Below are 27,794 nucleotides of genomic sequence, written 5' to 3' on the forward strand. Positions count from 1 at the left end.
GAGCGCCGAGATCCGGGCCACGGATGGAGCCCCCGGCCCAGGGGAGGGGGAGGAAGGCAGACGGGAGAGGGGACGGGGGAAGGAGACGACAAGAAGGGCAGGAGGCAGCGGCAGGGCCGCAGAGAGAGGGGGAGAGGAGGAGGAAGGGTGACGAGGGAGAAGGGACAGGGAGGCGGAGGATGGGCGGGGAGAGGCGAGGAGGGAGAGGAAGCAAGGGGGAGGAAGGGGGAGGGGAAAGGGAACCACGGGGCACCCCGGCAGCCCACAGGCCCGGAACCGCGTCGCCGTATGTGTCTATTAACAAAGTGTATTGTGCAAAACTCGTGTAGTGAGTTAAGAGGAGCGACCAGTGGGACCCTTCCCAAACCCCCAACCCACCCCACCCAAACCCCCACCGGGCTCGCCCTCCGAATGCTGGGGCCCGCTCGAGGTGCCAGGAGGCTCACCGGAGCGGGGCAGGCACACCCGAGTCCCGGGCCATGGATGGAGTCCCCGGCCCAGGGGAGGGGGAAGAAGGCGGACAAGGGAGTGGGATGGGACGGGGAAAGGAGACAACAAGAAGGGCAAAGGGCGGCGGCAGGGCAGCAGAGAGAGGGGGGAGGAGGAGGAAGGGTGATAAGGGAGAAGGGACAGGGAGGTAGAGGATGGGGGTGGAGAGGCAACAAGGGGGAGGAAGGGGGAGGGGAGAGGGAACCACGGGGCACCCGGTCAGCCAGGGAGGACAGCACCTATAGAACCCACTGGCATGCAGTGATTCCGAATATTAACCCTTAGTGCCCATTGGAAGTGAATCTTGAGGAGTTGGTGACTGTAAGGTGTCATTTGATGTAGTCTGCTCGATCCTGCTGGCAGCAACTGGGTTCCTGACTATAAAAACACAACCATTATATACAAATGGCCAAATACAGAAACAGCAATGTAAGTTATCGCGATGTGGTGGCTCTCGCTAAAAGGCAGAATTAGGTAACCAGATTCTGACTCTGGTTACTTAATTCTGGATTCCGCACGTGGATCCGGAAAAAAATAGAAAGCTTGCAGAAACCTTCCGCAGCACCGTATACGATTTGCACCGCATACGCACCGTCACCGCACTGCAGCTGGTGTAAATTGACCCCCAAATGCTTTCTATTCCTTGTGGATGTCATACGGAAAAACGCTCCGCGTCCGTTCCGCAGTCAGTGTGAATTGGGCGTTACACAGGTCAGATGAAAACACGCGTGTTAGTGATTAGTTGTGGTTAGATTAGTCGAATAAACCGCTATGACAACTGTGTGATTGACATACAAATGGTCCACACAATTGGCTTGCTGACTGGACAAAAAGAAAAAGAAAAAAAACAGGATGCTGCGATGGGATTTGTGTAAATAGCGGGGAAAAACAATCGGGTTGGTGAACTTCACCACGACTCGGGATACAAGGATCAAAACTGCAACTATATCCGGTAGATCCGTGGTAGGTTCGGATCAGGTCCCACGGTTAGGATTGCTCACGATCCGCAGATTGGCTGGTGGGGGAAAAACAACAACAGTGCGCATTCACAATGGACACCATTCAGTCAAGGAAGCTGAAACATACTCAACGTAACACACTAAGCCTAACTTCAAAATAAAGTTTACCAAATACAGTAATAAATTGACGGCAATGCAAATAGCCTTAGTAGACTTTGTGTGTGTGTGTGTGTGTGTGTGTGTGTGTGTATGTGCGTGCGTGCGTGCGTGCGTGCGTGCGTGCTGCGACTAGATATACTGCATGTAACATTAGTTCACAGTCACTCATTTGTGGATCATGAGGTTAGAGGAGACGCAAGTAACAGGACTTAGAACCCCCCTGAGTCCACCCACCCAAGTAGATTTCAAATCTGTGGGAAACACTGGGCTTTCTTTATTGTAGCTTTGATCGACATTGCGAACAACATCAACACAACGCTATCCCAAACTCATATTCAATCGCTAATTAAGGACGCTAAGAAACCGCTAATTAATTACGCCGTGATTGTATAATATTGATACAGCAGAAGTCTCCGAGGTAAATTGCTAGCGGCTAACTGTTAGCATTACCAACGAGTGTCTGGCTGATAGCTGTAAGTGAGTTTGACAGCTGGTACCTGATGGCTTAATTGAATTATTTTTCGATATTCTGGACCAAGGCTACTTTGTAATTCACTCTCCATGTTTAAAGAGAGGAAATGTGCCTTAAATTGCACTTTGAGGTTTTTTCATAATTATTAAAAAATACATATAGAACTTCCTCATTTATTTTATAAAGCACTTTTGCCCATTAACACTTTGACTGCCAAAAACGTTAAATAACGTTTAGTAAAATCCTACGGAGGAGCGCCAAAGACGTTAAAAGACGTTCACCAAGTTTTTTTTGGACGGGTGGAGGAAAGCCTTGGCCAGCTGTGCTGAAAGTATCAAGCAGATCTAGTTAGTATAATGCCTATTTTTGGCCCCTAGATGGCAGCGATGACTCTCTTTGGACAAGATTGGGTAGGCGTCAGTAGAAGACGTGAGGCGGAGCTAGAGTGTTAAGGGGACAATGGCTGAGGAAGCCATAATGGCGACCGGTTGCAAGCAGCTCACGCTTGAGCATTTTTTTCAAAGACGAAAAGCATCGACCAATGCTAAAGAGCACAATGATGACGACGATGATGGTGACTCATAGGTTGACGCCGAAGTTGGAAGTGTTGACGCGCCGGCTATGATCACGTCATAAAGCCTCATAGGTTAGCGATGCTAACGCCGGAAAACGCGGAGCACAACCGAGCACTTCTGCTCAGGCGGACGTTCAATCGGACGACGAAGAGTGCCCCAAGTCCAATGCATATTCATCGGAGGAGTGGGTACAGTCTGATCACGAAGAAGACACTGGTTATGGACTACGATGCCACCATGAATGGAGCCGATAAGATGGATCAACCACCCGGTATAGGAACTGAAGGACAATGAGGAAGCCAGACGTAACACCACCGTAACGTCACCGTATCATGATCCTGAGAGTAGACTTGATGACAACATGGCCAAACACACACTGCAGTATATACTTGCTATTCCCCGGAAAAAAAAAGCCAGCAAGAAAGTGTAGCCTCTGCACGCTAAGGGGCCATCCCAGTAAAACTAATCTGTTGTGCAAATCCTGCTGCGTCCCCTTGCACGCAGGGGAGTGTTGCAAAAAGAAAAACTGTATTTGAAACATCCACACAATTGTAAATAGTACCACGGTTGCACACATTTGTAAATAGTTTGGCAAATTGTTTTGTCAAATTGTTACACTGTTGAATGTAAATAAACGTATTTTGCTATCAAAAAACACTTTTTCATTGTTGGTGGTAGTGCTTTACAGAAGTAAAGCACTGTTTAGGTGTTTGTGGCATCATTCATGGAAAAAAAAGGTGTCAAATTAACTAGAGTGCATGAAATAATATCGTTTCACAAAAAGCTTGTTTTTTCCGTTTTTTGTTTCAAAACAGAGCATTTGGGTGAAACTAACCATTTTCTATTATTGATTACTGAAAAACGGAATAAAGTAGAAACAAACTTTTTTTCTGATGAAAGATGAGAGTTCAATCCTTCATTTGGTAGTATGTGTGTTTCCACAGTCCAAACACAAAATTCTCTGTGGACCTTGAATGATCAGTCAAAATGCTTAAATCGGCTGGCACTGACATCCCTTTTCTGAAAACGTCTGGCAGTCAAAGAGTTAAAAAACAACAACATTCAACTCAAAATGTCAAACAAAGCCGTTTAAATTTTAGGAACACAATATTTAAGAAATTAGAGCCATTAATACTTTATTTTACACATGGGCCATGTATAAAAAAATAAGAATGTTTCTGCATCATGTTGCACTTAAAATTGTGTTCCTAAATCCTAAAGGGCTATATTAGAAATTTTGGAGGAAAAAAAATTAAATATATATATATATATATATATATATATATATATATATATATATATATATATATACTTATATATATAATTGGAAAAAGTGTTTTACAAAGTATTACAGTATGTGTTTTTTTCGATCCGATCCGTGGCTCAAATCCGTAATCGAATCCAAACCGTGACTTTTGTGATCCGTTGCACCACTAATATTCGGTAAACTGGGATGTCTGGTCAACCTACTTAAGAGCAACAATAACATTTCCAAAGTGGAGTTTCAAAGCATTTGTTTACATTGAGATCAAAATTAATCACGCACCAAACTAGCACCATCAGAAAATATTAACCGTAGCCTACAGGCGATCTTTGACGTAACAAAAAAATAACAAATGATAAAATCAGGCGCAGGGTATTATAGTTTTGGAATTTTTGTTTTAGTTCATTTTAATTTCGTTTGAGTTTTATTGTTTAAAATGTGTTAGTTTTAATTAGTTTTCAGGGTGGTTCTGTTAGTTTTTTAGTTTTACTTATTTAAAAAATGTTTCATTTTTTTTGTGCATTACTTGTGCGCAATATTTAACAAATACCTTGGTAAAATGAAGGAAGTAACACACTTTTTTACCTAGTAAACAGGCAAGCTGAGCCAAAGGTCGTTTTCTATTCGCTGCTCCTAGATGACGTCACTTCTGTGTGACACTTTTAAACGTCCTTATTCCGGTTAATATCGAAATAAATATACTTAAAATCATCCCCAAAGGCTCATGTAATGAATTAATTACCAAAAACTAAAATAAAGAACTTTTTTGCTATAATTATAGTTACTTATTTTTGTAAACATAAAATTTAGATTGTTGTTTTTTTGCGTTTTTTTTCAGAAACATTTTCATTTGTATTTTATTTCATTAACGAAATTGTTTTTTGAATTTTATTTTTATTTTTTTTTTATTAAATTAACTAAAATAACCTTGATCATGTGTGTGTAGTGCTTTCCCTGGACAGATTTTCACATTTTCACAACATTTTCTCTGAAATTTGTGTAAAACTGAAATTTGTGTAAACTCCCTGGATTGGCTGACAATCTTCAGGCTGTACCCCGCCTACTGCCCGAAGCCAGCTGTGATAGGCTCCAGCGACCCTTGTGAGGACAAGTGGTTAAGAAAATTAATGGATGGATGTGTAAACTCTCTGAGACTTCAAAACCTGTTAATGATAAATTATGTCCCATTGAAACATTTATTTTCATGTCGTAGGTGGCAAAGGTGATGCCTGCAGACACATTCTACTTCTCCATCATGAGGAATCCAGTGGCCATGATGGAGTCCATCTTTATTTACTACAAGAGCATCCCAGCCTTCTGCAAAACTAAAAGTCTGGATGACTTCCTAGACAACAGACCCCCAAGCTACAACTCATCAATTCTTTTCAACAATTATGCCCATAATATTTTGTCCTTTGACTTTGGATTTGACAATGATGTTTCCATAGATGCTGAAGACTTTGAGGCAAGAACTAACAGGACGATTGCTGGAATTGAACAGGACTTCCACCTCATTCTTATTTCAGAATACTTTGACGAATCTATGATCTTACTTAAACACAGTCTTTGCTGGTCCCTGGAGGACGTGGCTTCCTTTAAGATGAACAGCCGCAATGAACGCACGCGTCACCAAGTTTTACCTTCCACTGCAGAAAAAATCAAGAGGTGGAATGCTCTAGACTGGAGGATCTACGTGCATTTCAACAGGACTTTCTGGAACAAAGTTGATTCTCTTATAGCACGAGAGCAGATAAAAGTTGAAGTTGCTCAGTTGAAGAGATTACAGGCTCAATTAGCTAAAACCTGTCTCATAGACGGTGGGTCAGTTGACCCACGCCAGGTAAAAAAAACTAGACTAATGCCATTCCAGTATGGAGCAGCTGTCATCCAGGGCTACAACCTCAATCCACACATAGACGCACAAACCAAAACTAAATGTGAGAGACTAATAACACCAGAACTGCAACATACAGATATTCTTTACAACAAGCAGTTCCCCGAATTAGTGGCTAAGCATAGAAGAGCCAGGGCTGCTATACAAAGTCAGCACTCAGAAATAGGGGAATGGGCAGGTAACCTCTTGAAAAGGAAAGCTCAAGGCACGCAATTTATATAAACTTTAAGAATCAGAAGGCCTCCAAAACTAAGACCCACACACGCACGCATTCACGCACACACTCATACGCACACACAAATAATTGTCTCTGCACTGATGACAATCACTTGTAAACATGAAACATTACCTTGGTAGTTAGACTAAATAATTCTCAAAAAAAAAAAGACAAAAGAAATAATGCAAAATGTTGCAGCCGTTTGGAGACGCTAGCTCCAAAAAAATGGAGTTGGTTGGAGGGCAAGGTAAAAGTAAAAGTTATGTTGTTTTTGGTTGAAACAGTATGTCGATCACTACTTTCATGGTGTAAATTGTCATTCATTATATCGTTTGTGTCCGGATATATTCGTCTAGCTGTATGTATATCGAAGTCTTTAAGCAATCTTAGCTTGTGTAAGATATGTATTTTTGTAATCTTTTGCGTGTTCAAATAAATCATAAATGAGATCGAGGAAAAAGTTCTTGCAAGTTTTTATTTTAGAAGCTTCTAAAAGACAGAATTAGGCTCACTCAAGAAAATGATCCAGAGTTCAAAGTGTGTGTATTTAATAGTGAATGTTCAGCATCTTTATAGTAAAGGTTTTACATTGTGTGGCTTGTCCCCGCCCTCCTTTGAATCCTAGCAGAGTTTGTGATATAAAACAGATACAAGTTTCTGTCAGAGTTACTTCCAAACTTTGGAGAATTAATGTTGACAGGCTTAATCCTTGGAGATTTAGAGTTTACTATCTGATCACCTGATGACCAGAAACTCTGACAGTATTTTAAACATACCCTTCCGATAAATCAACAGAAACCTTTTAACACATTCCATTCTCACGGAAAAAGAGAAAACAGTGTTCAAACAAAGTTTAAAGAAATCATTATCACATCCTTATACATCTAATAATTGAATTAACATAGTAATATCTATCTATCTACACATGTACTGTATAACTAAATTCAAAACAGTTAAAATATAAATTGAAACAGTTAAATGTCAACAATCCTTCAATTGGACTCGAAAGAGTTCAAAAATAGACATTTAACCTTAAAAAACTATTTTTAGAGAAAAATTCCAGCGGGATCTTCATCGGATGTCGCGACAGCGGAAATGGTTGGAGAAACAACAGATTCTACCTGGAGGTGGGGCTCGAAGGCAAGCGTCTGGTGGCCGGGCCTATACCCATGGGGACCGGCCGGGCACAGCCCGAAAAGGCAACGTGGGTCCCCCTTCCCATGGGCTCACCACCGGTGGAAGGGGCCAAAGGGGTCGGGTGCGCAGTGAGTTGGGTGGCAGCCAAAGGCGGGGGCCTTGGCGGTCTGACCCCCGGCTACTGAAGCTAGCTCTGGGGACATGGAATGTCACCTCTCTGACAGGGAAGGAGCTCGAGCTGGTGTGCGAGGCTGAGAAGTTCCGACTAGATATAGTCAGACTCACCTCCACACACGGCTTGGGTTCTGGTACCAATCCTCTCGAGAGGGGCTGGACCCTCTTCCACTCTGGAGTTGCCCACGGTGAGAGGCGCAGAGCAGGTGTGGGCATACTCATTGCCCCCCCCCCCCCAGCTAGCCGCCTGTACGTTGGGGTTTACCCCGGTGAATGAGAGGGTAGCCTCCCTCCGCCTTCGGGTGGGGGGACGGGTCATGACTGTTGTTTGTGCTTATGCACCGAACAGCAGCTCAGAGTACCCACCCTTTCTGGAGTCCTTGGAGGGTGTGCTGGAGAGCGCACCCCCTGGAGACTCCCTCGTTCTACTGGGGGACTTCAACGCTCACGTGGGTAATGACAGGGAGACCTGGAGGGGCGTGATAGGGAGGAATGGCCCCCCCGATCGAAACCCGAGTGGTGTTTTGTTATTGGACTTCTGTGCTCGCCACGGACTGTCCATAACGAACACCATGTTCAAGCACAAGAGTGTCCATATGTGCACCTGGCACCAGGACACCCTAGGCCGTAGTTTGATGATCGACTTTGTAGTCGTGTCATCGGACTTGCGGCCGTATGTGTTGGACACTCGGGTTAAGAGAGGGGCGGTGGTGTGTTGGCTCCGATGGCGGGGTAAGATGCCGGTCCGACCAGGCAGGCCCAAACGTACTGTGAGGGTCTGCTGGGAACGTCTGGCAGAATCCCCTGTCAGAAAGAGTTTCAACGCCCATCTCCGGCAGAGCTTCTCCATTGTCCCGGGGGAGGCGGGGGACATTGAGTCCGAGTGGACCATGTTCCGCGCTTCAATTGTTGAGGCGGCCGATCGGAGCTGTGGCCGTAAGGTGGTTGGTGCCTGTCGTGGCGGCAATCCTCGAACCCGCTGGTGGACACCAGCGGTAAGGGATGCCGTCAAGCTGAAGAAGGAGTCCTATCGGGCCTTTTTGGCCTGTGGGACTCCGGAGGCTGCTGACGGGTACCGGCTGGCCAAGCGGAATGCGGCTTTGGCGGTCGCTGAGGCAAAAACTCGGGCATGGGAGGAGTTTGGTGAGGCCATGGAAAACGACTTCCGGACGGCTTCGAGGAAATTCTGGTCCACCATCCGGCGTCTCAGGAGAGGAAAGCAGTGCACCGTTAACACTGTGTATAGTGGAGACGGAGTGCTGTTGACCTCAACTCGGGACGTCGTGAACCGGTGGGGAGAGTAATTCCACCAACACGCCTTCCTTTGAGGAAGCAGGGTCTGGGGACTCTGAGGTGGGCTCCCCTATCTCTGGGGTCGAAGTCGCCGAGGTGGTTGGAAAGCTTCTCGGTGGCAGGGCCTCGGGGGTGGATGAGATCCGCCCGGAGTTCCTGAAGGCTCTGGATGTTGTGGGGCTGTCGTGGTTGACACGTCTCTGCAGCATCGCGTGGACATCGGGGACGGTGCCTCTGGATTGGCAGACCGGGGTGGTGGTTCCCCTTTTTAATAAGGGGGACCGGAGGGTGTGTTCCAACTTTAGAGGGATCACACTCCTCAGCCTCCCAGGTAAGGTCTATTCAGGGGTGCTGGAGAGGAGGGTCCGTCGGGAGGTCGAATCTCGGATCCAGGAGGAGCAGTGTGGTTTTCGTCCCGGCCGTGGAACAGTGGACCAGCTCTACACCCTCAGCAGGGTCCTCGAGGGTGCGTGGGAATTCGCCCAACCAGTCCACATGTGCTTTGTGGACTTGGAGAAGGCGTTTGACCGTGTGCCTCAGGGAGTTCTGTGGGGGGTGCTTCGGGAGTATGGGTTACCGAGCCCCCTGATACGGGCCATTCGGTCCCTGTACGACCGATGTCAGAGTCTGGTCCGCATTGCCGGCAGTAAGTCGAATTTGTTTCCGGTGAGGGTTGGACTCCGCCAAGGTTGCCCTTTGTCACCGAATCTGTTCAGAACTTTTATGGACAGAATTTCTAGGCATAGCCGAGGCGTTGAGGGGGTCCGGTTTGGTGGCCTCAGCATTGCATCTCTGCTTTTTGCAGATGATGTGGTGCTGTTGGCTTCTTCAAGCCGTGACCTCCAGCTCTCACTGGAGCGGTTCGCAGCCGAGTGTGAAGCGGTTGGGATAAGGATCAGCACCTCCAAATCCGAGACCATGGTCCTCAGTCGGAAAAGGGTGGAGTGCCCTCTCCGGGTCGGGGAGGAGGTCCTGCCCCAAGTGGAGGAGTTCAAGTATCTTGGAGTCTTGTTCACGAGTGAGGGTAGGTTAGAGCGGGAGATCGACAGGCGGATCGGTGCAGCGTCTGCAGTGATGCGGACGCTGTATCGGTCCGTTGTGGTGAAGAAGGAGCTGAGCCGAAAGGCAAAGCTCTCGATTTACCGGTCGATCTCCGTTCCTACCCTCACCTATGGTCACGAGCTGTGGGTCGTGACCGAAAGAATAAGATCCCGGATACAAGCGGCTGAAATGAGTTTCCTCCGCAGGGTAGCCGGGCTCTCCCTTAGAGATAGGGTGAGAAGCTCGGTCATCCGAGAGGGACTCAGCGTCGAGTCGCTGCTCCTCCACGTTGAGAGGAACCAGTTGAGGTGGCTCGGGCATCTGGTTCGGATGCCTCCTGGACGCCTCCCTGGGGAGGTGTTCCGGGCATGTCCTACCGGCAGGAGGCCCCGGGGACGACCCAGGACACGCTGGAGAGACTATGTCTCTCGGCTGTCCTGGGAACGCCTTGGGGTCCCGTCGGATGAGCTGGCTAAGTGGCTGGGGAGAGGGAAGTCTGGGCTTCCCTGCTAAAGCTGCTGCCCCCGTGACCCGACCCCGGATAAGCGGAAGAAGACGGACGGACGGACAGATTCTACCATCATATAGGAAGACTTGTTTTGTACATCCTGTTTTTCAATAGCTGTGGTAATAATTCTTTGGCAAAGAGAACGAATACATGGAATACAACAACACCCGCATGTGGTTAAAAAAGCAGCAAATACAGCAACAGATATCAAAATTGAGGAGACTAAAGTTTTATAGCGGCCAAAAACATGCATCCAATTATCCCAAATGGTAGTATCTACACCAGAATGCTCTTTCATTTTCTTATTAAGTGTCCGGAGTCCTTCAATTGCGATAGTTAAACTTCCATCCGGTGCTGTGTTATTCGGAATAAATGTACAACACTGATCTCCAAACATTGAGCAAACTCCACCCCTCTCTGCCAGCAACATATCTAGTGCAATTCAATTTTGGAATGCCATCAAAGATGTGGCAGCTAACTGGCCATGTACTGCCTCAAAACCAGATTGAGTCCAATTTCCTAGCCTTTGGACATTATAATGTACCTAATTAATTCTATCTACGTTTTTGTTAATGGTACACCACCAGCAAATTAGAGATTCAAATCCTGAGGCTATTTGATCAGCCAATTTGTACTCATCCGGGACCCCTCTCGGAGCCCCAATTACATCTATGTATGTGGGGACATTTTGCTCTTGCCAAGAAGATCGTTTGATTCTCTGAAAAGAAGGAGAAGATTTTGGTCCCAAGTATCAATCATTTGTAAAAGGTTATCAACAGATGTGGGGAAAACTTGTACTGGCAGAAGGAGGGTGATGAGAGCACAATATCCTTTCATATTAATTGGTAATTTATCAAATATTCGATTATCACCACACCACCACCAAATGTCAGGCCTAGACTGAGGTTGGAACTTTCGTCCCACATCTAGTACCTGTCATTTTAATACATGAAAAATTACCATCCGCAACTTTATTTGAAAATATTGGTTTAGTGGTCTGCCAATTTACGAGTGGATACACCTTATCCCATTTAGAGCATTTAAAATTGGGGACAGTTTTATTCATAAGTTCCATTACACATTGATCCTCTATTTTAGCAGGGATCACTCGCAATAAAGGTCGTGGTCCCACGCATACTACACAGTTTTCGCCAGAGGCACGCGCTGCTTCGTTCGCCAGCAGTAGCCAATTATTACTGCCGCCGGACAATCCTGTTGTAGCACGAAACCACTCAACTACACCATCAATTGGTACACTAACAGCTTCTACCCCAGTCTCCATCGTGTATTTAGTCATTTTTGGTTGTTCTAACTTACTCATAGTTTTATCTACACAAACTAAAATTGGAAAATAGGGATCAGCTCCGGAGAACCATGCCCATAATAATAGCCCGAAACAGGAGGTATTATTTAGAGTTACATTAGGTGGCCGCATATTTTGCAAAGCAAAAGTCAAATCGAGTTGACCTCCCATTTTACGTAGCGTTACCCTTTTGCTAAAGAAAATTGCCTCCACGCTTGATCCCGGTGGCCAGTATCGTCCGCTTTGGGTGGTTATAAAAGCACTCCAGTCTAGTCGTGAAACATGTCCTGTCAAATACCACCAGTACTTAACCCAAAGACTTCCCTTTGTTTGTCTCCCTCTCTTAAATTCCTTCAAAGATTTAATGGGAATCTTAACAGAGGTGTTCGTGTTTGGGGCAACTGTCACAGCAATTGAGTTATTATACGTCCAGGATATGATCCAGGGAATGTGTGGGGATTTACTATCTCGCTTAACACGATGTGTTGTAGTTACATTCAAATTTGCATCTAGGGGCTTCCATAAGTACCAGAATGACATAATCAATATGAGCAAAATTGTCGCAATGTAGCAGCTGGTGGCGTGTTCCCGCTTTGAAGCCATCTCGTGATGAAGTTCTTTGTTGAATGACAAGGGTGTTTGTCAGTTTTTTTTTTTTTTTTGAAAGGGCCGTTGTCAGCTTCTTTCAGAACCCTGGGCAACTGCCAGAGATCCAAGGATTGGTCACTGGGATTATCTTCCCAAAATGTGACTCAATTGTGGAATAATGCTGCCCGGAAAAGGACACTTGACTCAATCTCCATTGAACGACATCCTCCGCGAGCAGGCAGCTGGATACTGGGAGCAGGCGTAGTTTTCCAGTTGAATCTGTCAGATGGCTCCCACTGGTGGGGGCGTCGAACCAGATCCAGCGGGCCTCGTGGATGACAGGTGGTACCACGTGTCCAACTTCTTATGCAAGCGCACTGCACAAGACGTTCTCTCCGTGACTTTGTGTGGTCCAGTCCACCTAGGAGCACACCATTTTCGTTTAGTGACTTTTAACCACACATATTCACAATTATTTATTTCTGAAGGAACATCTTGTTGTTTATTTGTTAGCTTGGAGAACGTAGATATTATCTGTTTAAGTACTGCAGGTCCTGCAATTTGCGACTCTCCCAGCGGAACATTAGGAGCCAGAAATGGTCTGTTTGTGTGACCTTCAAACGGAGTCCGGCCTTTAGCTGAGTTTAGTGACATTCGCACATTCATCAATGCAATAGGAAGAGCTTGTAGCCAGTTCAATTTTGATGAGGCCCGTGCTTTGGCCAATTTTTCATTGATATTTCTATTCATTCGTTCAGCTTGTCCTTGAGATTGAGGATGGTATACAGAACCAAATGTATGTTTTAGCCCCAATGCTTTTTCTACTTCCTGTAAATGTCTGAAATGGGTTCCATTGTCTGATCTAATTTTTTCTGGGAAACCCATGTGATGGTATGTAATGATTAATCAAATGTTTTACCAGGACCTCTGCTGTTTCAGATTTGCAGTGATATGCTTCCGGCCACCCGGAAAAGGAATCCACTATTACCAATAAATATCGGTAACCTTCCACTGGCTTTATCATATCAGTAAAATCCATTGAAATTACTTGTCCTGGAGCAGTCACTTCCGGATCGTGAGTGCCAGGAGGAGGTTTAGATGTAGGCATACTGTTGAATTTATTACCAACACTGCAATCCTGCAGTTCACTCAATCACTCAACAATTTGTCTCATATAAGGATGCCACCAGTTGCTTAGTGTTTCGTGTACACCAACATGGCATATTCCATGGGCTTCAGAAATTAGAATTTTTAATTGTTTCTGTGACGGGATATATTTACCTTCTCCCCGCCATATACCTGCCCCAACTTTTTGAGCATCTCTTGACAGCCAAACACTCTTTTCCTCCGGACTGGCTTTCTCCTGCCACAGCTTGATTGTTTCCGAAGTTATTTCTTGTCCGTCTCCCAATTCACCTTCGCTCACCGTCAATTGAAGTGTTGGGTTGTGGCCCGCTGCTTGTTTTGCAGCATTGTCTGCAGAATCATTTCCTACTGACACAAAATCATTATTTTTGGAATGTCCTTTACATTTTATCACAGCTACTGCTTTGGGCAGTAGCAAGGCGTCTTTCAAATCAAAAATGTCTTGATGGTGTTTGATAGGTGTCCCTGAAGCAGTCATGAAGTCATTTCTTTGCCATTCTTTGATGGCTGTATGCACAACCACATGCGCATACTGAAGAGGAATAATGGAATTTTGTCCTCTTTGCGTGTTCCAAAAATAAAGATAGATTTAATGTAAGAAAAATACACCTTTGCAAAAATGATTTAATAAAAAACAGCGAATCTCTGGACAGATAACAGCTTCCGATTACATCACTTAAAAACGTGGGATTTCAGAGCGTCAAATGTACTCTTCTACGTGTACAATAGCTTCTTATAGTTAAAAAGACCTCCTCCTTTTCATTTATAGACTAAACATACTCTCTGGTACTTTTCCGTGAGCAGATGGCGTAAACAAGGTCAGATTTGGGTGTGTGTTCGGGACTGAATATGTTATATAGTTGAAGGTTCTATTTTTCCCCATAACAAAATCTCACAAACAAGTTGAACCAAATTTACGGTGGCCGTGACTGATGAAGAAAGTAAAGAGTGTGTGTGTGTGTTATTTCAAAGCAAATTTTGTTTTCAAGACCGAAATGTGTTTTCGCACAAAGCGCTGAGAAGGAACTTTTTTAGACTAAATAGTATGACCCAGTTTAAGGTCAGATTATACCGAAATCAACACCATCTGCTCTGCACAGGACACAAAATATTTCGTAACAATAGTTGATATATGAAATTAGGTATTAAAAATGTTATAATATCTTTCAATACGCAGAGTCAGTGTAAATGTTCACAGTCTTATCTTTTGCTAATTTTAATGCAGTTGTCACAGCCACTATTTCTGCTCGTTGAGCTGACTGGGGCCCTGTAAGTCTCTCTGCCACTTTTAGGTCAAAAGTTGTTCCATTCATCTGTGTTACAGCAAAACCTGATTGGAGTCCTTTATTGCCCTTGAAACACCAGCCGTCCGTAAATAACGTCAAGTCTGGGTTGTCTAGTGGGATGTCGTAAAGGTCATTTCTCAGTGAGTTGTCTTCCAGAATTCGCTGAGTGCAGCAATGGGGTTGTCCCTCCAGCATGCCGTCTGCCATGTTAACCCCCTCATGTATAAACAAAATGTGAGGTTGTGTCAAGACTGATTCAATCTTTCTCTGTCGTCCCCCTGTCATAGTAAATGCTTGGCTGGTTACGTACTGCACTGTACTATGTGATGTACGTACTGTTCTTTTTTAACCAGTTTGAGCTGGGCTCTGTCCTGGTTCTTAAATGCCCTTTTTTTGCGGTTAATACAGTCTTTAACCTCTTTAGTAATATACGGTTTGTTGTTGGGGTAAACAGTTATTTCCTTTGTTGGTATGACGTTGTCCACACAGAATTGAATATAGTCAGCTTACATCAGCAGTATCCACATCCACATCCAGCCCATGAAAGGTATTCCACTCCGTGCATAGGAAACATCCTTTAAGGGTCTCAATGCTGTCATGAGACCAGATTTTAACAGTCTTTCTCTGTGGTTTGCTGCGTTTGAGAGCTGTTTTGTAGGTTGGGATGAGGTGAATTGTGTTGTGGTCTGAGTTGGAGAGGGGGGGGGGGGGCGGGCTCTACTCACATATGCATTCTTCACGTTCCCAAAGCATTTGTCCAGGACTCTGTCTCCCCTTGTTCCACATTTTACATACTGATGAAAACCCGGGACAGCTCCAATTTGCAGTGGTTGAGGTCTCCTAAGATGAAAACCGGGGCATCCGGGCACCGTCGCAGTTGTTGTTGAACGCAGTCGGAGATGAAGGCGGCGGCGCTGGCGGCGTTCCCGCTGGGCAGAACGTACACAGCGCAGAGGAAAATGTTTCCAAACTTGGCAGGTAACCCGGCCTCAGACTCAAGCAGAGAAGCTCCACGTCGGGGGTGCAGGTGGTCTGCCGCACCGCGTAATTCCGACACCAGTTGTCGTTAGTGTAAATACAGACGCCCCCACCTCTGCTTTTTCCCGACGCCTCAGTCCTGTCGGCGCGAATGAGTGAGAATCCCACGATCTCACACAAAGAGTCTGGGATGTCGCTGTGGAGCCATATCTCTGTGAACACCATGGCGCAGGCGTCCCGGTGCTCGCGGCAGGCTGAAGTGAGGCTCCTCAGCTCATCCAGCTTGCTCTTTAAGGACCTCACATTGCCGAGCAGCAAGGACGGCAGCGCTGGTCTGAATCCTCTCCTCCGGAGCCTTTGGCGTGCTCCACCTCGCTGTCCTCTCCTCCGGCGGCGTTTCCCCGGGTCTGCTCGCCGATTCTCCTCCGGCAGGTCGGGGGGTGGTGTGTCGCCTGTTGAGCGGAAGGCCCAGAGCGCGTCTCTGATGTAGGACAACAAAGCCATGTCGTTCCTTTGTTCTTTTGTTACACACGCCATGAGTAGATTAGGCTCCATTCGGAGCCCCGACGTGTGCTGTAACTCGCGGACAGATTGAGCAAGTGGCTCATAATTTAAAAAAGTTACAAATTAAAAGTTAAATACGGAAAAGGTTAGAAGAACTGCAGCTTTTTCACGGAGCCCATGTCGCAGACGTGCTGCGCCAACGTGACCGGAAGCGGAAATTATTTAATTACTTACCTGCGAACAGATCACCTACACGCAACTCCCAAGTGTTGTCAACAACAGTATTGAAGGCCTCACTGTATATCTCATCACCTTTTCTGTCATAATAGAGTGCGCAATGCAGACAATCAGATACCATATTGTATGATCTCAAATTACGAACCCAAGGAGACCAATTTTTCCAAAAAGTCTCAGCATCCCGCCAGCTGGAGGAATCAGTGTCAATCCTTGCCCAGTAGATGTCCGCAGTGGCGCATGTCATGGCGTGTTGAGGTACCACTGGAAACTGAGGGCATACGTTTGAGGCAGAGGCACCAGCGCAGTAATTAGTATGTCCATCTGGGAACTGAAGCATGAGTCCGTCCGGCCCGCACTGGATCAATGGTGCAGTTTTTATGAGACGGCCCCTTCCCATAAGATTCACGGGACAGTTTGGAGCATATACAAATTCATGTAAAAATGTCTGTGAGAAGCATTGCGTACGTAGAGGATTTGTCAAATTCAGAACAGTTTGTTCTCCCTTGAATCCAACCAGCGAAATGCCATTCGCGGTGAGCGTACAGTCAGACAGACAAACATAGGTGCTTGTAAACCCACTTTAGAGCGAGTCACCGGCTGTTTAGGAGTACTGTCTGGTGGTCTTTCAGTCATACTAATGTCACGTGGTCTTGAACCAGCCTCGACGGCACATGTCAGATAGGCTAGCTTCCTCTGTATGTCTTCAATTTGATAACTGTTAGTCAATGCATTAGAAGCTTCACCAGTCATATCATGGTCACGTTGTCTAAACAAATTCATCCCGTTCAGCCTTCAATACACGGTTTTGTTCCATCAATTCGTCTTCTGCAGCTTTTTCAAAGCAAGTAAGAATGGAACGCCATTTACTACGAGCTAACTGTGGAACTTCCGCATGTCTAGTCAATTCCAAACCGAAAGCACTCGCCTGGTTAAATTTTTCCTGCTATCATCTCTAATAGCTAACACGTCATCCAATTTCTGTGCTAATTGTTTCACTGAGACGTTTACGCCCGCAGCTAACGCATCCGCGGCCTGTAAAACAGAGTCGCGCGATTGCTTTATATCAAGATTGGCACAATTCCAGTCAACATCGAGATTACCACTATTCACAGTCCAAACAGGTGCCTGCAAATTTTGCAGCATCTGAATAGCCGTACTATATGGTGATTCAGTAAACGGGTTTATAGGGTCATGTCTATCTCCCGTGCGAACATCCGCATACGCCGGCGGGGCTGATAGCTTAGCATCAGTCTCTTTGTTCTCAAAATCAGTTAACACCGCCATCCGAGCGACTTTCACAGAGCTACCCAAAGCTAACATTCTAGCATTAACCATCATTTGATCCACTTTTTTTAAGTGTTGTCTGACCCTTCTCCCATTCGAAGAAAATATAGATGCCCCTTTCAGCTGTTTATCCAGCGCTTGCCGTTTCTTCGCACAAACAAGTTCAACCGATCTCATCAATGATATTAGACATACCGTAGATTGTAACGGCGGGAACCATCCTTTTTCAGAACAAATGCGCATCCAGTCATTTAAAAAAATCTTCAATTTATTTCTCCGTCTTGCAGGCAACGCGCCTATCGCGACCTCCGAAGCGCTTGCGACCTGTGCAACCAACAACATGTTCCGAGTATCAACCGGAAGTACATCCAGGTCAAACCACTCGGTGTCACGGTCAAAAATATCCTCCATACTGTATATTAATTATATTCATAATTATAAGTCGTATTTAATATTTATCAAGTCAGTGACGTCTCACTTGTGGTACCACGATTCAATAAGTCAAAATTATTCAGCAACGTTGCTCATTACTCCCCCAAAAAATAAAAAATAACTACAGACGAACATAAAATATCTCCGAAGTGCACAGACTCACTTATTAAATACAACGGGCCTTCGTCAAAAAATAAATACATCCGGATCTACCGATTACTTCGCGAGCGGCTAAACTCAACAAAACCAACAATAAACAACAAAAACAACAAAGCCGCTCGCTTCAACCTGTTCCTCTTAATGCTGTTTTAGTTCAGCTGCGCAAAATCCAACCGTGACGGTACTTCCGTAAAAAACAACCGTCACCACGTACGTATAGTTCAATGTCGTAATAAAATCTAAAATCAAGGACTAAGCGTCCCTCCGTAACAAAAAATGACTTCAAACTCCACTAATACTTGTTCACTCAGATCTCATATACAATTTAGAAGATGAAAACCAGCTGTAGCGATCCCAAACAGACTTTGTTCAGACAGAATTTCTCTACGTGGATAAACGTCTCCACTTACCGTTCAATTAATATGGCGCCAGAAATTCCATTTGTCCGTGAACGCCACAGCTTGAAAACGCCTGAAACGTCCGGGGTCACCAATTTGTAAGATTACATGTATTTTTGTATCTTTTGCGTGTTCAAATAAATCATAAATGAGATCGAGGAAAAAGTTCTTGCAAGTTTTTATTTTAGAAGTTTCTAAAAGACACAGAATTAGGCTCACTCAAGAAAATGATCCATGTTCCAAGTGTGTGTATTTAATAGTGAATGTTCAGCATCTTTATAGTAAAGGTTTTACATTGTGTAGCTTGTCCCCGCCTTCCTTTGAATCCTAGCAGAGTTTGTGATATAAAACAGATACAAGTTTCTGTCAGAGTTACTTCCAAACTTTGGAGAATTAATGTTGACAGGCTTAATCCTTGGAGATTTAGAGTTTACCTTCTGATGACCTGTGTTAGATATTAGTAACATTTAAATTCTTTATTTCCATATATTAACCATTGTTATACATTATTAACATCTTAATTCTTTATATTAACCATGTTGAAATGTTTTATAGATGTGTAAAGCAAGTAGTGTTGAACTCAGTATAATTTGACCTTAAACTGGGACATATTATTTGGTCTAGAAGTTCCTTCTCTGTGGGAAAACACATTTGGTCCTTGAGAACAGAATCTGCTTCGAACACACACCCCTGACTCTGTTTTCGCCATCGCTCACGGAAAAGTACCAAGAGAGTATGTTTTGTCTACAAATGAAAGAGAGGTGGTCTGTTTAACTATAAGAAGCCATTTTACACGCGGAAGAGACACATTCGGCACTCTGAAATTCCACCTGTTATGTGATGTTTGGAGCCTGTCACGATGTCCAGAGATCTCTGTTTTTTAATAAATCATCTTGCAAAGGTGTTTTTTCTTACATTAAATCTGTCTTCAAATTTTTGGAACACGCAAAGAGGACAAAATAATTTTATTCCTCTTCAAAATGGTGCACCCCGACTAAGAACGACGTTTTGCGAGTGGGGCGTTCAAAGACGGATAGAATTCCCCGGCCACATTAATCACGGTAAGTGGACACTTTATCCACGTTTTAGGAATTCTGTCTGTTTGAGAATGCTGCGGCTAGTAAATTCGTCTTGCAAAATTATATTGAAGATGGAATTTATGTAAGAAAAATAGTGATAAATTTTGAAGTCGTTTGGTTGGACGCGAGGTCCCAGATTTTGGATTTTACCACGGTATTTGAAGTATCCACATGTGGTGACGTAGCACTATTTGCGGAGATGCTGTCACGTTGAATTGAGTGCAATTGCATGAGGAAGTCAGTTTGAGAAGCATTTTGTTTTTACAAACGATAGATATGTAGATAATTGATTTAAAGTCTATGTATATGTGTTTAAGTTGTTTAAGTTGAGAGGAAGTCAGTTTGAGAAGCATTTTGTTTTTACAAATGATTGATACGTAGATAATTGATTTAAAGTCTATGTATATGTGTTTAAGTTGAGAGGAAGTCAGTTTTTGGAAACATTTTGTTTTTTAAAAAACAATAGATTCTTGGGTAATTAGAAATGATCCTTGAATAAAAGAAAGTCAGCGGATAGACATAGCAGAGAGTACGGCTGCTGTTATGTAATCGTGACAAGATATATTTGCTCAACTTATGGAAGTCAGATTGACATAAAACGGATTTAATACGCCGCTTTAAGATCAATCGCTAGGTCTTTTGAATAATTGGATATTAATATTCTTAGACAAGATATATTTGCTCAACTTATGGAGGTCAGATTGACATAAGCAGATTTGATACGCCGCTTTGAGATCAATCGCTAGGTCTTTGGATAATTGATTATTAAGATTCTTAGACAAGACTGTTCAGCTGAAGGAAAAACAGTTATCTGGATTTTTATATGTTTTGGTATGTCGTAAAAGTGACATCATGTCTGTATGTCTGTATGTACAAAAATCTGACGTCACGGTTATTCTTAAAGGGACCGCGATGAGATATGTTGTTGACTAATTCTCTTATAAGTGAGACGTCACTTCATTTATAAATGTTAATACGACTTAACTACAATATAATATAATATAATATAATATAATATAATATAATATAATATAATATAATATAATATAATATAATATAATATAATATAATATAATATAATAAGTTATAAAATACCGGAATCAATAATTAATAGAAATTGTAAAAGCTCTATTCGAGCGCGTAACAAAATGGTTTGACCCAAATGAGCTTCCGTTAAGCCAGAACGGGATGACGCTATGAAACAAATGGGAACGCATGCGCAGTTGCTATCGGAGCTTTGCCCACTAAAACAGACCCGTGAATTGAAAGACTAAATAAAAATGTATGTAAATCAACAGAAATCTTTTAACACATTCCTTTCTCATGGAAAAAGAGAAAACAGTGTTCAAACAAAGTTTAAAGAAATCATTATCACATCCTTATACATCTAATAATTGAATTAACATAGTAATATCTATATCTACACATGTATAACTAAATTCAAAACAGTTAAAATATAAATTGAAACAGTTAAATGTCAACACTTGCTAGCTGCTAAAAAAGGGACCGCATGTTTGCAACAGATTCCTCAGCTGAGATCAAGCCTGAGTTAAAGTGTTGTGATAATCGTGTTTAACTCATTAACTTTTTGTTCAAAATTACTTGAATACTTGTGCAAAAAAAATAGATGAATGATTGTGTTACTAAATATAATATGGCACATTTATCACGTCTGCCTGGAATTTTCAATCAGAGGTTAATGTTATGACCCACTGTGAAAAAGATAAAAACTACCTGATATAAAATGATCTGAGCATATCCCCGTACTTAATGTGAGTGCAAAGCAGTCCCGGTGTAGGTTCGCTAGTGTTTGAAAAACGTTCCTTGTTTTCCGCGTGTTCGTAATGTTGATTTTCAGAATCAGACAATGAGATCGGTGAATCAGGTTTCCTTCGAAGGATTTATTTCAGAAGCTTGTGAGACACAGAAGGGACAGCCAAAAGCCATTTTGATTCCCCATGTATGTGTCGCTCCTCCCACGTGCAATCGCCATTATACTCCAGTCATTCCAAAAAGCCCCTTCCGCTTCCTCCAAATCCTCAGCCGCGCCGCGCCCCTCCCTCTGCTGCCCCAAGCCCCCTCCCTCTCAAACAGTCACAGATAAACATTTGATATGGAAAACAGAAGATCAGATAACCTGGCTCCACTCCGACAGCTGGTCAACCGGTTGTAAACACAAAGGAATCTAATTAACACATTTGCTTCACCCCAGACAAAATGGCTCAGGAATGTGTGAACAGAGGAAGCCCCCTCACATCATTTAAATTCTCACCCAGCTCTACTGAGTAAATTAAAGCAGTTATGTCCAAATCTAAACAGTTATAATTAAATTGAAACAGAAGATTCACTTCACTAGCCACCGTACTTTCACTCAACTCCTTACTGTCTTCCGCCTGGTTTAGAATCACTGCCGGTAGCCAGAAAAATTATCTAATCTCTCTTTGAGCGATTACAGCATCCGTAGGCCGCGCACAAGTTCACCATAGCATTGACCACTGATTTATCAACTGTTTGACCTATTTTGTAGGTCACACTGATGTTTTCTAATTCACTCGCATTGATTCTCTGTCCTCTAGCAAGGGGCGGCACCCAAACGTGGTCTATATGCCTCTTCTTGTTCCTCTCTGTACTGCAACCAGCTCACTCTGTGACTTCCCTCAAAGGACATCTTGTTTGTCTGATTAGTTAACGTCGGAAACCTATTATGAATTTTGGCCTTCAATTGTTTGTTAGAGAACAGCAAGCTTTGCCAAAAGTTCTGAAACATTGAACAGTTGGCCATTCAAACATTGTAGTGCAATTAAGTTCAAGTTAAAGTTAAAGTAATGCAAAACTTATGAAAAACTAACCAGCTATTTTGTGAAATGGTTAATTTAAACTCTTACCTGGAAAAAAAAAAGTTTAATTTATGTTGAGCGATTATGATTTTATGGCACTTTTTATGAATATCTTTGCATTAAGTATCGGCCATTTTGGATAATCACGTGATCATCGTCACGTGTCACGTGCCACGTGCGGAAAACATGCAAATATGATATGGCCGCTAATGACAACAAAGACACTCATGAGGAATTATTACGCCCCATGGCGAACATGCCAGAGATATTGCACTTTTACTCATTGTACAGAATGCCTAAGCCAATACAGGAAAATGAGTAAAAAGTCTTGTATCGCTTTAAAGTTAGCTATATTGCATTTTAGGTTCATCCTGTAATTTCACCCTTAGGGCATGTTGGAATTCATAAAAAATGTATCCCCTTTGATGTAGTGCTTTACCAAGATGATGATATTAACATTTTCTATATTTTTGTGGTGCTTTTGCATTACAAATGACAGAATGGCTTTGATAGATGGGCCGAAAATAACCTCAGAACATTGAGTCAGTTATTTAAAGGAAACATGATTAAAAGCTTTGCCCAAATATATAGCAAATTGAATCTAACGTCAAGGGATCATTATAGGTATCTACAAATTAGAAATTATATAATGAAACATCATGATTGGGTTCATATTAGAAAAACATTTCAGTCAATTGAAAAGTGTAATGAAAAAACAAGTGTCTTTGATGTATTAGAAATTACTAATGGATATGTTAGATAATACACAACACATAAAAAACAGTGGGAACTCGAATTGAATGTGACCTTGGATGATGATTCCTGGGAAGATTTTTGCTCTGATTGTCATATGGGGGTGGGGTGTCAAATGTGGAAGGACTGGAAAGCTAAAATAAGATTCTTTAGGACCCCATTAAAGTGCTTTATGTTTAAGCGTGGGGTTAGTGATAAATGTTGGAGGAATTGTGGTCTTGTGGGGGATCAGACCCACACCTTCTTGAAGCCTACCAGTGTAAACATACGACCAATAGCTTGTACCTGTAAAAAAATAATAATCTAAAAAAAATACCTCATAAACAGCTGCTTAGTGCTTAGATGTGAAAATTACTATAGAGCTACAGAACCCTATTGAATGTTTTACAAGATAACCTAAACCTATAACCAAAAGTGGACAGTTCTCAGCTACTTTTATTTGACTAACATTATATTCAAGTATTTTACTCTTACTGAGTGACATCAAACCTGCTTCAAAGTGGCTGTGAAGTCCAGCAAATGAGAATCCTTGATTCACTGGTTACTGTTCTGAGAGAATTTCACTGCAATCACCTTTGGGAAAGTGAAAAAATTATGCTTTCTAAATGTCTTCCAATTTTGAGTTTGAAATGTTAAAGGAGTACAATTTAATCCATATTGAGAGTTATTTGAAATAGTCAGATCAAATAACAACATGTATCATTCAATAAACAAGATTGTGCATCATTTTGAAATGTTTTATTTGATGTCCAGAAGAGCCGTTTCTGCATCCCCAGTTGTCATCTCCTGTCTCTTGGCTGCTTGCTGATGGAGTGGGTCATCCTTTTCACTGATGCTTCAGCAGTGTCTGCAGCAGTTGTCTCCACCTTTTGAGCAAGATTTTGAAACTTATGAGATTCTCATTTAATTAAAAATAAATAAACTAACATTTGACCTAGTTACTTTTGTTAAAGTAGCTAAGTGACAGTGACACTGCTCACATTTTAGTGATACAGATAAACTAGCATTTCAAAATCAGAATAGCCAATATTTAAATAAGAGTAATGTTACATTGGAAAATTTAACTCAAGTAGAAATTAAAAGCGCAGAAAAAATACTTGCACAAATATTTGAGTACTGTGAGTGATGAGTAAACGAAGAGTGTAAGAGCCTTTCTTTTTTTTTTGTAACTGTTTGCAAAGCATACATTGCAAAAATACTGACATTTATCAAGAAATTGTAATATTTAAAATAAAATGATTAAATACAGAGGATAAAGGGTTGAGGTTAAATTACCTATAGCGGCTTAAAGATCCACTCGCAGTAAAAACGTTTTGTTTTCATTTTATTATGACAGTAAGAGTAAAATACTTGAATATAATGTTAGTCAAATAAAAGTAGCTGAGTACTGTCCACTTTTGGTTATAGGTTTAGGTTATCTTGTAAAACATTCAATAGGGTTCTGTAGCTCTATAGTAATTTTCATATATAAGCACTAAGCAGCTGTTTATGAGGTATTTTTTTTAGATTATTATTTTTTTACAGGTACAAGCTATTGGTCGTATGTTTACACTGGTAGGCTTCAAATCATGAAATAAAAATCGTGACTTCAATGTGTTCAGTTTTCGTGACAACAACATGAGATGAGCTAGCTAGCTAGCACAGGAATACAAGCTATGTTCGTACAATAAATCTTACCTTCATACTAAAACTTCTTTCTTTCTGCCCACTTGGAGTGCTCTGCATGTCAACCAACGTTTAAGCTGTTCCACACGGTGTTTGTATATTAAACCATGTTGAAATTTTCACGCTGGGACGTCCTCTTCTTCCAAAATGACGCGTAAACGGGTGTGGGCCGGTGGCTACTCTGTTTGTGCATGGGCGTCATTTGAGTTCAACCCAGTGTCGTTCGCTCAATCAATGAGGTTGAGCTTTAGCCTGCCCAAATCCTCCAGAGCCCGCCCTCTTCTTTACGAGTACAAATCAAGGCGCTCTACAAGTACAAATCAGTTTTGCTCCATTCGTAGCGGGATATTTGGTGCAAAACTCACGTCACTGGAAAACAGCAGAAAAAACACTTGTAACTCCTAGTGGCGACTTCTTTGACTACAAGTTGTCATTTCTACAAGTACAAATCACAACTTTTACAGATACAAATTTACACTTTCAGTACAGGTACAAAATTTTTTTTTGTACAGGTACAAATCATGAGAACCTGAGAAGATGGAGTTGGAGAAGGCTCGCAGAGAAGACAAACAGGCTGAACAAGAAAAGAAAACAAATTGAAAGAAGAAAAGGCCTCTGAAAGCATTTGTCTTCCTTTTATATAGGATTGTTTGTGAAATTAAAATGATCTTTTTTTTTTTTACTTCAGTTATCAATGGCACACTTTACCCCACTGAATTCTGACTAATGGCACAACCTACCCCACATTAGGGGCAAGTTGTGCCACAAAACTTTTTTTTCTAAAGCTATATTTCTCAAACAGTTTATTGAAGATCAAAAGTGATTGCTCCTATGGATGCACAACACCCTAAATTATTTTAACATATTTTAGTTGGAGGCATTACTGTAATCCCCTTGCGTAAAAGACATTAAGTAAAAAATGCCACTACTTACCCCACTCTCCCCTACTTATTGTACTCAGTGACAGCTGTGGGTTTGGAGACAGGGACCCTCTGACTGGCCATCATTTGTTTTCTGCCACCGCGGAACAGTTTCCCCTGTGTATGCAGGATGGACAATTGTGGTGATAGAAACCTCTCTGGTGCCCATCTATTTCACAAACAAAAAGTCACCATCACTGATCCACCTAATGAAGCGTCTTTTGGATTTTCAGTCCAGGGCAATCTCCAGAGTTTTTGGGACACCAACTCTGCCCTGTCGATAAGTCCCGCAGGCCCTAAGAACCTGTTGGCCAAGGTGACGAAACAGGAGAGCCACTCCTCAGAAAGTCTTTGTTCACCAGTACGACCATCATGTCAAATGAAAGCCCCTTCCCTAAAGCTGTCTTATCCCTGTCTACGGTTTGAAATCCACAGTGTAGCCATTCGCATCAGCCAACACAATTTTTTTTATCCCCCACTTGGTCTGCTTGGCTTTCATGTACTGTTTCAATGTCAGCCTTGCCTTTGTGGCGACCATGTTCTCATCCACAGAGATGTGCTGCTTTGGATGGTAGATGGTCTTGCAGCGGGTTCAGATAGTGTCCAAGAGAGGTCTGAACTTCTGCAGGGGGTCATAGGCCTCTGTCCCCCTCCTCTGCTCATTCCTCACATTCTCCTCTAGATCACTCACATGCAAATATGAGGCGATGGATCTGAATCTGTCTCTAGACATTGCCGAAGCCAAAGACCGTACACGGAAAATTATTTTATTTTTTTCCCCCCTACAAAAGTCTGACATTCATGGGAACTTGCACACAGCCATAAAAAGGAGCAGGCCCAGGTACTTTGCAAGCTCATCTAGAGTAATGTCAGTCCAGGCAAACTTCTTTTCATCACCTAATTCTTTGTGTGCATTTTTGTTTGTGTTTGCACACCAGAGTTGGAACACCTCAGAGTCAAAGAAAAGAGTGATAATGTCATGTGGAATATGGGTGGCAATGGTGAGATGGGGATGGACACCAGGCACACATTTGGTGATAAATCTTGGTCGGTGAGGGTTGACAGGATCAGGGTCGGATTCAGTTTTCCAGGCTTTTCCAGAAGCATCAGCAGCAGCATTGGCCTCACCAGTAGCATCAACATCACCACTTCCTCGGCTATGGCTCTGCCTCCGTCCCTATGTGTTGGCAATGGTGGATGCACTTTCCTCTCTAGTATCTCTGAAAATATAAAGATATATCATACAATTAGATAAAACGTATCTAAAATAAACACTTGCGTTTCTATCTAAAAAAAAGAAGAAGAGATGAATAAATATGCAGTGTGCACAAGCTCTATTACTTACTGTGTTTGAAATGGCGACACCCCCCTGCCTCCTGTTGTGCCTTGCTGCCAACTCCCGGCTCCTCCTGTGGATTCGGTGAATCCTCCTGTACAAGTTTCCACGGGAGTTTCCTTAGCGTTCTTACAATTATTTACAATAAAATGTCTAAAAATTCAAACGATGCCAAAAAATGCTTCAAAACTGTACAAATTTTTTTTGCAACACCAAAATATTTACAATGATCACACTGCTTACACTACACCCCCCCCCCCACACACACACACAAATAATCCACTGAAACTCCAATGAACAGTTGTGATAAAAAGTTTACATACACTGAAGGTTTTATTTGATTACTATATTAAGTGTAATCTTTGCGTGTTCAAAATAATTGCATTGAGATCTCTGAAGAAGCTTTCTTTGCAAATATTTATTTAAGAGCTCTTAAAGACACAGGAGAAATGCTTACATTCAAAGGTGATGTTAAGCCTCGAGTGTATCGAATATGAAAACACCCACTCTTTTTATCCATGAAGAAGCTTCCTCTCCCACTCACAGGCTGGACAAAGGGTTAGTAATTATAATAAGCAGATATGTGATATACCGACATGTTTACTCCAGCTCTCCTACCAGCCCGGAAATATGATGTAGACAGGTATTGATCTTGGACCTTCAGTTTTTACGACATAATGAGTAATGGCATGAGAACTTGCCTCCCT

At 42.7% G+C, this 27,794-nt stretch overlaps 2 protein-coding genes across 3 annotated transcripts in view; one reads left to right on the forward strand and one right to left on the reverse strand.

The window, feature by feature from the left end:
* Positions 1 to 6,379, forward strand: part of gal3st2 (galactose-3-O-sulfotransferase 2) — a 50,025-nt gene extending 43,646 nt beyond the window's left edge. Inside the window, exon 5 of the mRNA XM_077566489.1 lies at positions 5,132 to 6,379. Coding sequence (XP_077422615.1) covers positions 5,132 to 6,034 — 903 coding nt within the window. The 3' untranslated portion in view covers positions 6,035 to 6,379. The remainder of the gene's footprint in view (positions 1 to 5,131) is intronic.
* msi2b (musashi RNA-binding protein 2b) overlaps positions 1 to 27,794 on the reverse strand; it is a 192,579-nt gene that overhangs the window by 15,837 nt on the left and 148,948 nt on the right. The window contains exon 14 of one of the 2 annotated variants that reach the window (XM_077566491.1): positions 27,104 to 27,181. The exons of the other annotated variant lie outside the window; for it this stretch is intronic. The gene's annotated coding sequence lies outside the window, so the exon portion shown is untranslated. Of the gene's footprint in view, positions 1 to 27,103; positions 27,182 to 27,794 lie in introns of those variants that run through there. 2 annotated transcript variants of the gene reach the window in all.

Source organism: Vanacampus margaritifer, chromosome 5 (genome assembly GCF_051991255.1).
Source record: "Vanacampus margaritifer isolate UIUO_Vmar chromosome 5, RoL_Vmar_1.0, whole genome shotgun sequence".
Taxonomy (NCBI): domain Eukaryota; kingdom Metazoa; phylum Chordata; class Actinopteri; order Syngnathiformes; family Syngnathidae; genus Vanacampus; species Vanacampus margaritifer.